We start from the raw sequence: 17146 nt of genomic DNA on the forward strand, positions 1-17146 counted from the left end.
TCATGGCTAATAGCCATTGATAGGACCTTTTCTTTTTTGAATCCTGTTATGCTTTTGGCTATCACAACATTCCATGGCAATGAGTTCCACAGGTTAGTTATGCATTGTGTGGAAAAAAGACTTCCTCTTGTTTGTATTAAACCTCGTGCCTATTAATTTCATTGGGTGACCCCTAGTTTTTGTGTTGTGTGAAAGCATTAATAGCACTTCTCTATTCACTTTTTCCATGCCATTTTTGATTTGTATAGACCTCTATCATATTGCCCTTTAGTTGTCTCTTTTCTGAATAGCCCTAATCTTCTTAGTCTGTCCTTGTGTGGACGCCATTCTCTACACTTGATCATATATATTTGTTGCCCTTCTGTGAATGTTTTCTGTTCCACTGTATCCTTTTTGAGATGGGGCAACCAGAATTGGACACAGTATTCAAGATGTAATTACACCATGGATTTATATAGTGGCTTTTATAATATTTTCTGTCTTATTTTCTATCCCTTTCCTAATAGTTCCTAACATACTGTTAGCCTTTTTGACCACTACTGTGCATTGAGCTGAAGTTTTCAGAAAGCTATCCATGCTTGACTCCAAGATCTTTCTTGGGTGGTAATAGCTGATTTAGAACCCATCATTGAATATGTATAATCGGGATTATTTTTTCCAGTGTGGATTACTTTGCATATCAACATTGAATTTCATCTGCCATTTTGTTGATCAGTCACCCTGTTTTGTGAGACCCTTCTGTAACTCTTAGCTGTCTGCTTTGGACTTAATTATGTTGAATAATTTTGTATAGTCTGTAAACTTTGCCACTTCACCCCCTTTTCTAAATCATCAATGAATATGTTGAACAGCACAGGTTCCAATCTCTGTATCCTGGGAGGATCCTGCTGTTTACCTCTTCATTGTGAAAACTTGACCATATATGCCTAGCCTTTTTCCTATCTTTCAATCAATTCTGATCTATGAGAGGACCCTCCCTCCATGGCTACTTTAGTTTCCTTAAGAGCCTTTGATTAGGATCCTTGTCAAAGGCTTTCTGAAAATTCAAGTAGTGTGTCAACTTATCTACATGGCTGTTAACTCCCTTAAAGAATTCTGATAGATTGGTGAGGCATGATTTCCATTTCCCTTTGTTGCCGGCACCCAGTGCCGAGAGGCTGAACAACAGCTTGAGTGGTTCGTTACCCGGTGTGCTACACCCAATAATCACAACGGGGTGGAGAAGCAGAAAAGTTTATTTGCAGCTGCAAAAAGGTACAGGGAGAATAAAATCTCAAATCCTGCACAACAGAGCAGGAAGTTACACAGGCTTTTATACATCCTTTTTCCCAGCATACTTATCCAATAGCAAGCTGCCCCAAGTATCCATATAGCCAGCCAATCCAGTTCCCAGCTAGTTCCCTGATTCTCTGTATCATTTGTTAAACTATACATAAAGCTGCTTTATTCAGCATTGTTCTTTCATATCTCCCCTGTTTGGCCTTGCTTAGTTTCAGGCAGTCTGACTCTGCAACATATTGTTGCAGATTCTCAGCATAACTGCTGTGTGTGCCTCCAGGCGGGGGGGCCAAGGACACTTGGGCCTAGTACGCAGAGCTGCTGCGAGTGCCTCCAGGCAGGAGGGGGCGGGGGGAAGGACACCGGGGCCTAGTGCGAGGGGGCTTCATCGACACTCGTGGTCTTCCATCCCCTCGAGTTACCTAGTGACCATGCCCCCGGGGAGAGGGGAACGGGGGGAAGAAGTTTCCCTTTCCCTTTCCTTCTGTAGAGATGGTAGACTAAAACTCTTGCCCTTCTCCATTCCTGCAACACAGACAATCCATACTATGTTTGTCAAATACTGCCCCATGGAAATGTTAATAGAGAAATTCTTGGCCCTGCCTTAACCAGGTCTCTATTTTCAGTGAGAGCAAATATTTGCAGGCATAAAATTATGTCTGCAGTTATTTGCACCTATAAAAAAATGACCGCCAGTGTCCAAATATCTGCCCCTAAATACAGCAAAAGGGTAGGGATGTGCTTAACTTTGCAGTTAATCTTTCACATTTCATTTTTAAAGAGAAGACTGTCCTTGATCTAAGAACTCAGATTTTTTTAAAAAATGGTTTATTTTTCTGCTTCTGATATTTTGAATACAGAGAGTTTTTCTCTTCCCTCTCTTTTCCAGAGGACCTGAATGATATACCATATTTAGCTCAAAGTTTAAAAATAAACAAATGTTTGCATTGTTCCAAACAAATATTTTCAATTTTGTTTTTTAAGAAATGTGAATAAAATAGTATTAAAATGGAAACGTCAGTGTAGTCTTCATAGTGTAGCACATACAATCATCTTATTTTTGCAGTGTCAGGTGTGGCTGGAAGAGTTATATCATGTGGAATAATGTACCATGTGTGAATTAGCATGGATGAGAATGCAATTCTCAGTTTCACTGAACGTACTTCATAAAGGCAATCTTGGAACTCTTTGATCTGCAAGTGATAAAGTAGCTTTTCAGGGGGAAAATGCTCTTAATCTGATCTAAAATGAAGAAAGTGCTTTTCCTAATGTTTCAACTCCCTTTTTATTTTATAGCCAAATGCCAAATGTCCTCTTTGTAGGAACGAACTTCGAGTAGAACATTTGGTAGAATGTCCTCTGGAGGAGTCGGATTCTAGCCTTGAGAAGAAGGGTGATCGGGAATGGATATCCAGTTCAAAAGTAATTTCCCACTGTCTTGTGTAGTGAAATCTAGCACGTTATATAGAAATAGTTTTCTCCGCTTTAAAATTGAATTTTCGGTGTATACATCAAGTTAATACAACACTACTAAAACCATAAAATCCTACCACAAGCCTTGGTTGCAACAAGGAAACAGACAAAAGTAGTGCAAATTGCAGCTAAGTAGTATTGTTGACCTAGAGCTCCCTTAGTGAAGGGCTGTTTGTGGAGTGTACTAATTAAAATACTGTTTCAGTAAAAGAGCAGAAATTCTAATGTTTTTTTCTTTTGAAGATATATTTTGTAACTAAATGTAAGGAAATCCTCTTTAATTTATCAGAAATGAATGAATACATTTCTTTAGAAAATTCTTAAAATTGCTGAGCTTCACACATTAAAATTCTTAAAATAAATGAGCTTCAGACATTATATTTCACAAATGTTTTATTAAGAAACATTATTTCACTAGTTTACCCAGCTGGTTATATCTTTTTATAAAGTTTACCTTTTTTTGTTTAGCCTCAACCTCATCAGTGTACAAGGTCTTACTGCCAAATCTGAAATTTTCCTGTCTTCATTTGATTTCTTTTTTTGGTTTTAATTGCAGAATTTGACTGTTTCTCAACAAACTTAATTTAAATTTGCAAGAAGGTTACTGCCCTTTCAAAGTCAGTATATATTGAGCCCTTAAAAATATCTCTATCCTGACAGTTATAGAAGCTGAAGAACAAAAATATTTGGCCTTTGGGCTCAAAGGTGGAAGGAGATCATTCTTTATTCTCTCAGCTCCAAAAGGAATCTGATCTTCCTTTTCCTCCTCTGATGTTCTGTAGCACTGGTCCCGGCCAGAACCCCTACCTCAGTCTCACTGCTTTGAGTTCCCCCTCCACGTCCTTCCTCTTTGCATGCTTTCTGGCCTGAAGAAGGTTGTTGACGCTTTGTCAGTAGGAGAAAAGTGCATTGGATACACAGATTAGGTTGATATTAATTCCTCAGGAAACTTTCTCCAAACATTGCCAACTTCCCAATAGCTACCTTTATAGCCATAAAAACTGGCCAGTTCTTATTTTCTTTTCAGGAGTTGTTCTAAAAAACAAATTTTCTTTAGGATTACCCTGTTTTATTACAGGGTAAATTATCAGCCATCAGCACAGTACCTAAGCACAAAGCTTTTGAAGTATCCAAAAGATTGGGATCATAACCCTATTGCATAAATCTTAATTTTTGGCATTTCAGATCAGTGCTCTAATGCATGCTTTGATAGACCTAAGGAAGCAGAATCCAGCTGTAAAGTGTCTGATTGTTTCTCAGTTCACCACTTTCCTGTCTCTAATAGAAACTCCACTGAAGTAAGTTGAACTAATTATAATTTTGTACTTCTTAGTGGCTGAAATGTCTGTGAAATGTCCATTTCAAATAAATTGAACAAAATGTGCTTTTCTTTTAGAATATAAGAGAATCCTATTACTCTTTGTTTAGTGGTATAGATCCATGTATCTTAACTTCTGTTTTGACTAGAAGCATAACCTTTTAAACATTCACAGCAGAGGTCAGGATTTTAAATAGATGTTTCCTGTTGTCATAGTAACTTGATAAATGTTGTTTTTCTTTACTGCAGAGAATCAGGGTTTGTGTTTACTCGTTTGAATGGGTCCATGCCACAGAAGAAGAGAGTACAAGCAATTCAGAGTTTCCAAGACAGCCAAAAAGGGTCCCCGACCATAATGCTGCTATCCCTAAAAGCTGGTGGAGTTGGTTTAAATCTGACAGCTGCTTCACGAGTGTTTTTAATGGATCCTGTAAGTAATAGACTTAACACTGGTATGTTGGAAGTGATCTATACAAAACTAGTTGTAGTTCCCTCAGGATTTTAGGAAGCGGTAGGTATAAAGCCAATACTACAATTAAAAACCCAACCCTGGCCTGTGCCAGCTGACTTGGGCTCCCAGGGCTTCTGCTAAAGGGCTGTTTAATTGTGTATAGACAGTCTGACTTGGGTTGGAGCCTGAGCTCTAGGACTCTGAGGTGGGAGGGGCCCAGAGCGTGGGCTGCAGCCTGAGCCTGAACGTCTACACTGCATTTAAATAGCCCCTGAGCCTCTTAGCCAGAGTCATCTGCAGGTCTAATTGCAGTGTAGATATACCCTAAGAATTAATGACATTAGTGCTATCTGGGCAAGGGGCAGATAGAGGAAGGAAAGAATATCTTGTGTCTTTCTTTGGCAATGTAGCACTCTTTGTATTCTTAAAAAACAAAAAACCAAAACAAAAAAAAAACAAACCAAAACAAAAAAATTGGAAAAGACAGAACTATTTGTGCAATAGTAGTAGAGCTGGCTGCTAAAAGTTAAATTTAGTGGAACATCATGTGAGATACTTAAAAACTACCACTGTTTTCTGTTGGTTTTCATATATTTTTAATCCTCTCTTCTATCCATTGTTCTTTGTGTCCTGCTTCCTGTTTTTGAGAGGCATCAAAGAGGGGGATAGCACTGTGTTTGCATGCAAAAGTCCTGTACTTTTTGTACCAGGTTGCAGAGTGCAGCTGACTGGGGTTGTGCATGAGCCATTTTCATTCTACACATCTTTCTTTGAGTTTAGCACAACTCTCCTCTAGTTTCTTTCTTCTCCTGTTATGAAGTGACTGCAGATGGAGAAACAGAAGGTTATTCTTTCTGTGTTGTCCACACAGATTCCACTCATGGATCACATGCACCCCATACGCCTGAGATCAGATTTTTTTTTTGGCCAGCAGTTTCTTTTGGGGCTGTTTCTATACCATTTCGTATCCCTCACTGAGGGCATAAGCAGTGGAGCAGGCTCACCTGCCCCATGTTCCTTTTTCATGTCCATGGCTGCAAGAGGAATCCCTTGGCAGTGTTTGCTTCTCTTGTGCACTATGTGATTCACCATGTATTTTTTAGGATTAGCTTAGACTGGAGCTCAAGTTTCTACTCACCTAAGTATTTTGAAAATGAGAGCACAGTCTCCTAAGTCACTTAGGCTGTTCTTCAAACTTTTAAAACTAGTAGATCTCATCCCCTCCTTCATCGTTTTTATTCATAGACTGGAAAAGACACATTTTCCTGCTTTTTTTTCAACTCCCATTTGATTTCTCAACTTTGAATAAATTAGTCCAAATGAAGAAAATGTTCTTTCTGTGCCTGCAGAAGAGGCTATTGCTGTTAAAAGCTGATTTAGCACTTCAACAAACTGGTTCCAGGTGCTTAGCTAGGGACTTACCACAAGTTTGGTGGTATGATGTTCTTCAAAATATCTTCAGCAAACATGTATTACTAGAATGGTTCACCTCCAGTCCTGAAATCTATTATGGCATTATTGATGAGATTAGATGCCATGCTATTGCAGCAGCATCATCTTCAATAGTGAGATATCTACTCTAGTATTTTGGGTTGGTAATATTGGCAAGAAATTGAGGTGGAGTAAGTGCTTGATCCATCCTCTTCTTTACTACCTGCAATATAACTTTTGTTGCTGGAGTCTTTCTTCAGTCGACTGTATCAGCAATACAGCAGCAATCTTTCTGCAGTTTGTTCAAGGCAATGAAAATGGATTTTGTGACATTCAGCATATCTTCTACATTTCCGTTTAGTCTGATGTTGACTACTTTAGCTGTGATAGTTCCATTTATTTTGTCCTGATTTTCATTGTAAATTGTTATCAGAATAGACAAGTTTTTTTAATAAATAGCTCAAAGCAGTCAACCACTGAATTCAGTTGTACACCATGGGGGAGAATTAGTTTAGATCTTGCTCTTTTCAGTGAAGCTGAAGAAAAGTGATGAAGTATTTTGCAATTTCAGCAACATTTTCATTTATTCCTGGAGTCATACTTAAGTCTCTGGCTAAAAGATGCATCAAATGAGCACTGCATCTACATAAATTTCAGGTTCCCTCTTTGATTTCTTCTCATCTTTGCTACATTTGCAACATTGTCAGTGACAAAGCTATGTGCTTGACACTTGAATTTTTGTTATAGCTTTTACTGCCCGTTTTTTAAGTACTCTGCTGCATGGGCATTTCCTGACATATCCATTTTTTCTGAAAGATTGACAAACCCATCTTCTGTTGTCACACAAGCACATATTACTAAATCATTGTGTACATTGCTGCATGCATCAAGGCTCAGATTAATGAATTTCTCATCACTGTTTTTTGCACACTGTTCAGTTTCCTTCTCATTCACTGTATCCAGCAACCTTCCAGCAATGTCTGTTCTGCTGGGTGAAGTGTAGTTGTTGTAATGACTGAACCATGTCAATGGAATATTTGTTCTGAACAAAACAAAAGGGAGAACTGGTTGCATAAATGAACTGAGTGAACTTTTCATCTATGGAGTCTTGCTGGAATTTGCTGGTCCTGATTACAAACTCCTCTATGGTTTTACTGAAAATATAAATGCCTTTTTTTACTTAAATTTTTTTTTAAATCCACCCTACAGCCTTATATAGAATAGTGTGATCATGTCACATACCCTAAGAACAACAGGTTACTGATAAAAATAAACAGTGCTAATCACATGGCTACTTTTATCATAGGCCGTACTATCATGATAACATGTTTTAGTGAATTCATTTTTTAAATTTCTTAGTGTCTTAATGTACTGGAAGTGTAGTTTTGAAAAACTGATTGTTCACCATAAGGTTTAGATTGATGATCATGCATCATTGATAGGCTTGGAATCCTGCTGCAGAAGACCAGTGTTTTGACAGATGTCACAGACTTGGCCAGAAGCAAGATGTTGTTATCACTAAGGTGAGCTGTTTGAACAACTGTGATTTTGATATAGGAGTGATGTTCTTTTAAACAACTTTTTATTTAAAAGAATTGGGCAGAGGATATAGCTATAGTATAACATAAATATAACTATAGTTGGGATACCATTTTTGAAATGTTAGCTCGGGCTATGTTGTTTTCCTCACTTACAAAAATGTGAAATTTTGTTAAAGTTTTGCAAAAATAATAGGGTATGACCTCTCTCTCTGAAGAGAGATTAATTTTTGAAGCAGAGTTTGCTTGTTCCTGGCTGAGATCTTAAGGTGGGTAGGTGTGATGCTTTCTCAAGATGCCCAGGACTCCGAGTCACCTTCTTACCCCTCACTGTCTCCAGTCAGAGGAAGACTTGCAGATGCCTAACTGGGTACCAGCGGCTCCCTGACACCACCAGTCTGTTAGCCACCCTTACAGTCTCCTCAGGGCTGTGCCAGGCCTTTCTTTGCCTTGCAGGTTATCAGTAGATGCCCCCCAATCCTGGAGCCCTCTTGAAGCATACCCCCTTAGTATCCAGCACCTGTCACTGGACACTCTCAGAAATTACCAGATTTGCTATCCCGAAATGGACTGAATACACACTAAGTAACTTGTTTGATGCAATTGAGGATCAGTGCCTATATGACATCATAGCACTGAGGAATATATTCATAATGAAAACAGACAAGTTTATTATCAAAGATTAAGATTTAAGAGATACTGAGTAAGGATAATTAGAAACAAAACTGTTTTTTACATATCAAATAATAAATACAAACCAGGGTCTACACTTATAAATCAAAAGGAGGACTTGTGGCACCTTAGAGACTAACAAATTTATTTGAGCATAAGCTTTTGTGAGCTACAGCTCCAATGAAGTGAGCTGTAGCTCACGAAAGCTCATGCTCAAATAAATTGGTTAGTCTCTAAGGTGCCACAAGTGCTCCTTTTCTTTTTGCGGATACAGACTAACACGGCTGCTACTCTGAAACTTAGAAATCATTATCTTTCCTATATGATGTAGATTCCTCCCCCCTCCCCCCCTCCCAAAAAAAAAAAAAGGGTTCTGACTTGCAGAGCTAGCCGGTTTCAGGCAAACTGGGATCCAAGTGTTCATGAAGCATCCCCTTCTACCAGATGTTTTTCTTAGTGAATAGATGAGACTTTTCCTTGCATTCTATTTGTATTATTCAGAGTTCATTTTCCCTCCGTAGAGGCAGGACAACCTCTGTGGTTTAGTCTCCAGTGACTTACCATGCTTAATTTACCTGTGAACTGAGAGAGGTGAATATACATCCTGTTTCCTGTCTGGAAGAACCTTGTTTTTTCTCTTTGATTGGTGACAGTCTTTATATTTTCACTACATATACACGAACTCCTTAAATATCATCCATACATATATAATGCAATTATTGTGAGGATTAGTATGACATAAGCTTATATTAGAGACCTTACAGGATATAATTTATGGATAAATACCGTCAAAGCAGTGTGTTTAGCTGTACTGACTTTGTCAGGCTTCTTAAGAGTTGCTGTTACAGGACAGTGAATCCTTTGTCAGGTGGTACCAATGGGCTTCTGTGTGTCAGCTTTCCCCTGTTGTAGACTCATTAGGATTAGCTACTGGCTACTCCACAGATCTTGGTTTAAAGTCCCTCTGTCTGGACAGGGTATCAGCTTATTAATTTGAACTTCATACATTCATTCAGCCAGTAAACTGTTCCAATAATCAAACTAAAATACAGTCATCCGTTAGTTCCCATGTTCATTCCCCCCTTGGGGAGAGGTGAGGTGTGTTTCCTTCTCTCATCCCCCTCAGGTTTAATTATATCTCTCATGACCACTCTAAACCCACAGATTAAAGGGCATCTTTCCCTCTTCTTAACATCTTCACTTGCCACAGTGGTTATAACCTGTCTGGGCTTTTCCCATCCTTTACTAGGTGGCATGGATTTGTCAGCATTTTTACCACCCAGAGTCTGCCTCATTCCAGGGGAGTTCTGAGGCACATCACCTTATGGCCATACCTAGTTTCCCTTCTCCCACCGTCATTCTGGTCCACAGCACCTTCTAGCTGCGCCAGTGTCTCACCGCCCCCAGTAATCTTCTGTACTTCTAGTGGGGTTCTGGTCCACAGCATTTCCTAGCTGTATCACTATCTTGCTGCTCCCAGCAGATTCTGAGCCACAGCAACTGTTAGATGTGCCACAGACACACTCAGCACTGACTCAATTTCCCCAGTGAAGGTAGATGTTGAGCTCTCCCCTCAACCACTGAGTCTGGTCATGATGGGCTTGTACCTGAACCCTCAGAATGTGACCCTGGTACACTACTACCGAAAAAATCAAGAAAAATAATTTCCCACAGTCAGAATCCCAGAACAAACATTAGCATCCCTAGTGATTCAGCTGCAGGCAGAATGATAGAATCCATCATTCCCTCATATATTTGTATACTAGCCCCTGATGAGGCATACGCTTATGTCCTTGCTCCTGGGTCCCATGGGCGTGACTTGACCCTCATCTCCCGTTTGAGCTGCCTGCGTTTTGTCCAGGTCAGCAAACTTCTGTTGCTCCAGCTCTCTCCTCACTCTGATGTCTGGCTTCACGCTCCATCAGTGTCTTCCTCAGCCTCCACAGCTCTGGACCTTTAGTCACTGCAGATACTTCTGCTGGATCATCTGACCCCATCTGCTTTGTCATTGCATGCCCTGTAGGAGAAAAAGGGACCCGCTCTGGCTGCTGGTTTGGAGCAGGTGACCCATTGTGCCTCATGGCACGTGAGTACATCCTGGCCACCAACTCCAGTTTCTCCTGATCAGCAGCAGGTAGACTTCACTGCGCATACAGGCCCAGAAGCTGCTCTTCATGAACTGCTTGTAATTTGTGCTTGCTAAATGGCTTTTACCTGAGACAAATGAACAGACCTGCTCTTGCTTTCAGTTTAAAGAGCAAAAGTATAAGCCTTTGCAACAGTGTTGTAAAAATCTTCGTGTATTACTGCACTGCCACCATTCTGTCTCAGATCCTAGAAAGCGCCCCTTCCTGGCTACCCACTAGAACTGCTGAGAGAGGAATCTGAGCCTCTGTGCTCTGGATTCCCAGGGTTTTTCAAGCTCCAGAAGCCTGAATGGAATCTAGCCAGTACCCCAGTCTGTAGGTCCCTAGGCATGCTATTGTTGTCTAGCCAGCCAGGCTGTTGGTCTTTGGGAGGGACCCACGTGCTTTTCCTTATGTCACTACAGGTCTCCTAGCTGCTGATCTGTTCTTCACCAGCCAGTTGTCTCCCCTTCCTCCTCCTACACCAACTGGGGGAATCACATTTAGGAAATTGGAGTTGTTCCTCTTCTGATAGCAGCAGCAAGTAGGAAGAATTTGTTGTTCCAATAATCAAAATGGAGGCAAAAGAGAGATTACTCCTTTCCCCCCCCAAGACCCAAGATTTGTCTGTGTACTTTGCCACTCACTCTTTTGGCAAAGTAAGTGAATGATAGAGCCACGCTTCTTTCAGAGTGTTACCATATCGATAGAATTTCCAGAAACATGGGCCTATATTTCTAAATCCATACATAGGCACTTAAATAAGTGGCCTGATTTCAAATGTGCTAAGTACAGAGTAATTCCAGTTAATCACTTAAGTGCCTAATTTAGGCACCCATTTTTGAAAATGTCTGCCTTTTACTTTGTGTATTGTTTTTTTCTTTTTAATGTATGTTAGTTCATTGTGAAGAACTCAGTGGAAGAAAATATGCTGAAAATCCAGAACAAGAAGAGGGAACTTGCAGCAGGAGCCTTTGCATCTAAAAAGCTTACTGCTAGTGAAGTAAAACAAACCAAGATCAATGAAATTAAGACTCTGATTGATTTATAATTTTGTAAGAGGATAGGTCAATCATTCTTTCTGAATAAAGGATATAGTACTACTGTTGATGTAGCATTAGTTTTTATGTGCACACACTCCATGTGTGTTTATAATTATGCTGTTAGTATGTAGACTGTGAAATCAGCTGACAGGGATAAAAATTGGTTTGCCTATTTAAATGTTAATTAAAAAAATTCTTTAAATATTTTTATACTCATTAAACTTATAAAAAGTCATATTTCAAACTTATAGCATTTCTGCATACAAGTAGTTTATTTGAGAAGTGGACCAAAAAAAATTCAAAACAGAATGATATAACTGTGCATTCTTATTTGTAAGTTTCTGACCTATTTCTAGAATGAAAATGCAAATTGTATTTTTCTGGCACTGAAAATATGACCATCTGCCCCCCAAAAATGGAAACATTAAAAAATGTAAATAAAATGCAGACTAGAACATAAAACTTTCTTTTAACCAATCAGGTGTTGTTCATTGTGTTTCAGGACAAATAGTTAATAGTAATTGCAAAACTCAAAATGTGGTAACTCTTTTTGAAGACTGATATTTAATTATGGATTTGTTTTCTGTCAGTCTGTATAGGTAGGTCTAAAATATTTTATAAGTAAAACATAGAGGAAGACACTTTTGTGTATAATGTACAGTTGCAACAGGGAATGAATGCTCCTCAAGAATCCAGGATTTTATCAGTGAACTATTTTAACTGCAATTGTAAAATACTTACATTTAATGTTTTCCTTCTGTTAAACAATTCCATTTAAGTGTATAAAAATTGTAATTCTATATGAATTTTTTTTGATATGTGGGAAAGAACACGTAAATTCTGGTTTTAGCATTAGTACTATTACATGTAACCAATCTATGTGTTTGGATTTTGGAACATGTCACTATATATAGTTTCGCTGTATGCAATATACAAGTATGTTTTTTTGTAACCCCACTTGGACATTGGAAAATAACTAATTTCCTTTTTTAAGTGGTTAGAAGTGTTATAATTTTCCCCCCATCATTTTATATATATATATATAATATAAAAAAAAAAGTTGGCAGATGCCATGGAACACTGATCTGTCTAGAACTTGATTTACAGGGGAAGGAGCAATTTGATAAAAAAACTCAAATGTTAGTTGAGAATCTATAGTTCTGTTCTTTCAAACTTAGTAAATACCCAACTTCAGCTCTTCAGTGCTATCACCTCCCCAACTACCTCCTCCCAGTTGCCTCTATCCCCAGACATGTGCTTCCTTACTCCTCCATGCTGCCCTCCAGTGTGATAACTGACACCTGGCTCATCTAGCGTGGGCTCAGAATCAGAAGCAGGGAATTGTGTCTGGGGAAATTCAAGAAGGGTTTCTAGTAACAGGGAAGTGGGTCAAAATTTGCTTTTGACATGTTCCTCTTTCCATGTACCATCAGCTGGTCAATATTCTAGGTCTTAGTGCAAAATTGTAACTGACCAGCAACTGCACATCCAGTGATATTAGTTGTGTGTAATAGTTTAAATTCTTAAAATTAAATATAAAAGGTAAAAGTCCCTATTCTGTTCAGATATAAAATAACAGATCCAAATCCATTATATTTATATTTTTCCTTCTGATTTAATGGTCCGAACAGGAAGGGCTAATTCCATGACTGGATAATTCTATGATGGTGGCAATATTTATTTAGTCTCTTACCATAGTGCCCAAAGGCACTCAATCAAAATCAGGGGCCCGTTGTGCTAGGTGCTGCATAAATAGGTAGGAAAACATGATTCCTGCCCCAGCAGGTTACAAATATAATTTAAAACAAGATGCAACAAGTGTGTGTAAGAAACAGTAGTATGGAATGGGGAGGGAGGATGAAGCTAACTGGTAATTCACATTTACCTAGTTATTTGCATGAATTTACCTTCTGCCTAGCTATTATCAGTTGATGACTTGATGCAGGTCTTACAGTACAAATGTGTCTTGGGGAGAAGAGGATAGGACCTTCATAAACTAGGGTGGGGTGGACATTTTATGCACAAAGGATGGAGGGGAAGAACTATATGAAGGCATGACATAAGATACATGTGCAAATAAGTTGGAAGGGCCTGGGTGAATTCTGTAAAATGGGGAGCCAGTTGAGGGACTCAGAGGAGTGATACGGTGAAGGCAGGCAAAAAAAGCATGATCTCTAACAGCTTTGTTTTCAATTGACTTGTGTGGCTTAATACAGGTTGTTAGGGAGGTGGTTGAGGAGATGATGGCCTGGGTGAGAGTTTTAAGCTGTGTGGTGAGAAAGAAAAGGTCAGATTTTAGAGATGTTATAGAGGAAGAACTGACAAGATTTGGATGCTGCCTTGATGTGTGGGGCAAGACAGAGGGAGAAGTCATAGAAGCCAGGAGCCATAGAAGCCACCGCTGCCAGTAACAAAGCCTAAGAAAATAGTTTCAGGAGTGATGACTCTTAGTGTGTGACTTAGTATTTGCCATTCAAATAGCTTGTATGATCCCACTCAGCCACAAGCAGGTATCCCATATGCCCACTGTATAAATTCAGTGCATTAAACCTCATGCTGGAACAAATGTAGAGCAGGTGTATATGAACAGGTCACTCTTATGCAGTTATGCCCCTTGGCAAGTTGTTTTCCTTGATATCTGTGTGGATCCAATTACTGTGGTTAGAAGTGGGAAATGTTTTTGCTTATGGATTAGAGGTGGGTTTAGCATTGAATCTTCCTTGCCTAACTTTCCTCCTCCCCCTCCCAAGAATCTTATCAGGTTACACATGAACTGGTGCTATTGTATGCTCTTCCTGATCAGCCTTTTAATGTTTAATTTGTCCGAGGGGTGGGCAGACTTTTTGGCCTAAGGGCCACATCGGGTTTCCAAAATTGTATGGTGGGCCAGGGGTGGCCCGGCCCCTGACTCCTATCTGACACCCCCTTCTCCCCCGCTTCTTGCCCCCTGATGGCTCCCCCGGGACTCCTGCTCCATCCCCCCTCGTTTCCCTGTCCCCTGATGGCCCCCCTGGGACTCCTGCCCCATCCCCCCCCATTCCCTGTCCCCTGATGTCTACACAGCAATGAAACAGCCCTGTGAGCCCAAGTCAGCTGGCATGGGCTAGTCGTAGGTTTTTCTTTGCTGTGTAGACATACCTATTGTTTGCAGCTGAGTTCCTCCTTACTGGAGTGAAGCAGAATAAAATTAATTGTGGCTGGCAGGGTGGTGAGTGATTTTGCCCTTTATTGCTGCAGTTCAAGGGGGCTGTATATGTTTTGTAGTGATTAGAAACTGCAGTTTAGCCGTAGGCCTCTGCCTTCCTTCTGAACCTGCTAATTCATCATTGCGTGCTGCTCTGATGCTGAAGGACAGAAACCACAGGTCTAGCCCCAGGAAGCATACATTGACTATATCAGTATTGCCTAAACTGAGCTGGGAAATAGCATGTCCCAGAGATACGAATGGGGTGTCATGCTGGAGCAAATGTCCAAGTCACTGATTTGCCCCCTTACCTAAAAGTCAAGACCAATAGTTTAATACATCTAAAAGGACTAGATATTTAGGTAAATAAAAACATCTGCTGTTATATTAGGTACAACTACAATGAAGCTTAATCCTCAGACTTTGTAACAAAAGCTGCTCACAAACTGACATTCAAGTCTCTTTGTGATAACCCAATGCAGGGTTAGATACATGATGGGGAATTTTGCACCTTCCTCTTAAAAATCCACTACCCTATTGCTCACTGCTGAAGATGAGATGCTAGGCCCACTCATCCTTTTAGTGTAATGCAGCATGGCATTTCTCTGGAACCCAAAAAAGCATTTGATTCTGAACTGATTGTGCTTTACCACATGCTGCACAATGAAGGCAGCTTTCAGTAGAAATACTTTAGGGATACAGATGGCTTCAAAAAGGCTACTTTAAATAATTTGCCTGTAATCTACCTGACCATTATACTATAGGTGGATATTAAATTTCGTCTGATACTTCTACTCCCGTTGAGCATGTCTTCTTCATAGTACCACCAGTTCAATTTGAATATGGCCACCTAATATTAACTTTAATCAGTCATGCTGCCTGTTTTGAGCAAAGTGCCATGGGAGGGTAAACTATGGTGAGACTTGCTCCACCCTAGTCCTGATCCAGTTCTGCCTCCCAGTAGACACCCTCCATGTTGCAGCAGTTCCTGTATGTGAGCATGAATTTACTTCCCCACTCTATTGAATGTTCAGGTACAATGGTGCTGGGCAACTTTATAAACAGCCAGTGGGAGATCTCACCTACATACTAGTATATTGTTTGGGAGAAGAGAGTAGTTAAAGCTCAGGATGAGAGCTTTCTTTTCTGGGCCTGTATTTCCTGCAGTATGTCTAGATAAGATAGGTACTTGTCTTAATTGTGGTTGGCTGTATTGAGTGGCTTTCCACTTATTGCTGTTAAAGGGGGCTGAGCAATGAAAGACTCTAGGGGATTGATTGGGGGGGGGGAATGGGTTCTAAGTGGTTATTTACCCCTTTGGGGTGAAATGTAACAATATGCTTCAGTCTTTGCTCTTAAAATGAGTTTTGGGACTACTGACTGTTCCATTTGAAGTGCCCCTGGCTGCCAAGGAATGGGTAATGGGGCTTTTGTCTGATTCTGGAAGAAAGCGTATCAGTAATTCATAGGGGAAGAACCTGGAGTGCAAATTTGGGCAACATTAAATACCAATTTAAAATGCCCCTTGCCAGGGGCTTCTCCTTTTGTTAGTTACTCCTGAGGGCATTCTGTGCCAAAAACTTAAAAATTTTGCACACAATATTTTAAAATTCTGCAAATTTTATTTGTCAAATAAATGTGGTGGCTCCAGCATGGCTTTGGGGAGCACAGGCCACTGGTTGCACAGAGATGGGAGATCACTGTGCAGCTCCCTCCCGGGACATGGACGCAGCGGTGAGGCTGCACCCAACCCTGACACAGCGCAAGGACCAGGCCTGCCCCTCTATGCCAGGTGAACCATGTGTGGGCAGGCAGGCTCAGCAAAGTAGGATCCAAGTGTAGAGGCGCTTAGTATTGGGGAAGCCAGGTGTGGGTTGAGGGGGTTCTGTGTGGGGTAACCTGGGTGTGGGTGGCTCAGTGGGGGATCACTGTTGGGCTTGTTGGGGGGTTCTGGGTGCAGTGGTAATGGGACTCAGCAGGGTGGTCCAGGTGAAGGTAGTTGGGGCTCAGTGTGGGGTGGGGTGGATGTGGGGGGATAGAGCTTGGTGGGGGGTTCTGGGTGTGGGGAGCTCAGCTGGGGGGTGTCCAGATGCTGGGGATATGGGGCTCAGTGTGGTGGGGATCCAGGTGAGGGTGGCTCATTGGAGTGGTCCAGGTGTAGGGGGAGTGAGGTTCATCAGGAGGGTTCTGGGTGCGGGCAGGGGTGAGGCTCAGCGGGAGGGTCTGGATGCATGGGGTTGGGCAGATGAACAAACAGCTACCTGCACAGTGATCCCTCCCCCTGCAGCTGGGGAGTGATGGGTGCAGGAAGTGTGTGGGGGTGGGGAAAGGAGTTTGAAGAGCTTCCTCCAGCCATGGGAGAAATCTTTGGGTGGGACTGACACAGCATGGATGCCGTGCAGGGGAAGAGGAAGTCCTGTCCCCAGCCCAGCTGGGACTAGCAGCTGAGCCTGGCGCTGGGTAGGAGCCACCAACCGGGTCTTCCCCAGTCCAGTCCCTGCCCCTCAGTGATTTACCTCTCTGCCAGCTGCCCTGGCTACTGAAAAAATACTGCTAAGGAGAGTTGCATGACTGTGCTTGTGGCTTCCCTTTGCTTCCCCTGTCAGAAAGTCATTTTTCTGCAGGGAAGTGA

At 41.0% G+C, this 17146-nt stretch overlaps 1 protein-coding gene across 4 annotated transcripts in view; it reads left to right on the plus strand.

Moving 5' to 3' along the window:
* HLTF (helicase like transcription factor) overlaps positions 1-12897 on the plus strand; it is a 48313-nt gene extending 35416 nt beyond the window's left edge. For 3 of the 4 annotated variants that reach the window (XM_073359718.1, XM_073359719.1, XM_073359721.1), the window contains exons 21-25: positions 2575-2700; positions 3937-4049; positions 4319-4499; positions 7394-7474; positions 11186-12897. In XM_073359718.1, coding sequence (XP_073215819.1) covers positions 2575-2700; positions 3937-4049; positions 4319-4499; positions 7394-7474; positions 11186-11338 — 654 coding nt within the window. In that variant the 3' untranslated portion in view covers positions 11339-12897. The other variant, XM_073359722.1, reaches the window with a different exon arrangement.
* The last annotated feature ends 4249 nt before the right edge of the window (positions 12898-17146 follow it).

This window comes from Lepidochelys kempii, chromosome 9 (genome assembly GCF_965140265.1).
Source record: "Lepidochelys kempii isolate rLepKem1 chromosome 9, rLepKem1.hap2, whole genome shotgun sequence".
Taxonomy (NCBI): domain Eukaryota; kingdom Metazoa; phylum Chordata; order Testudines; family Cheloniidae; genus Lepidochelys; species Lepidochelys kempii.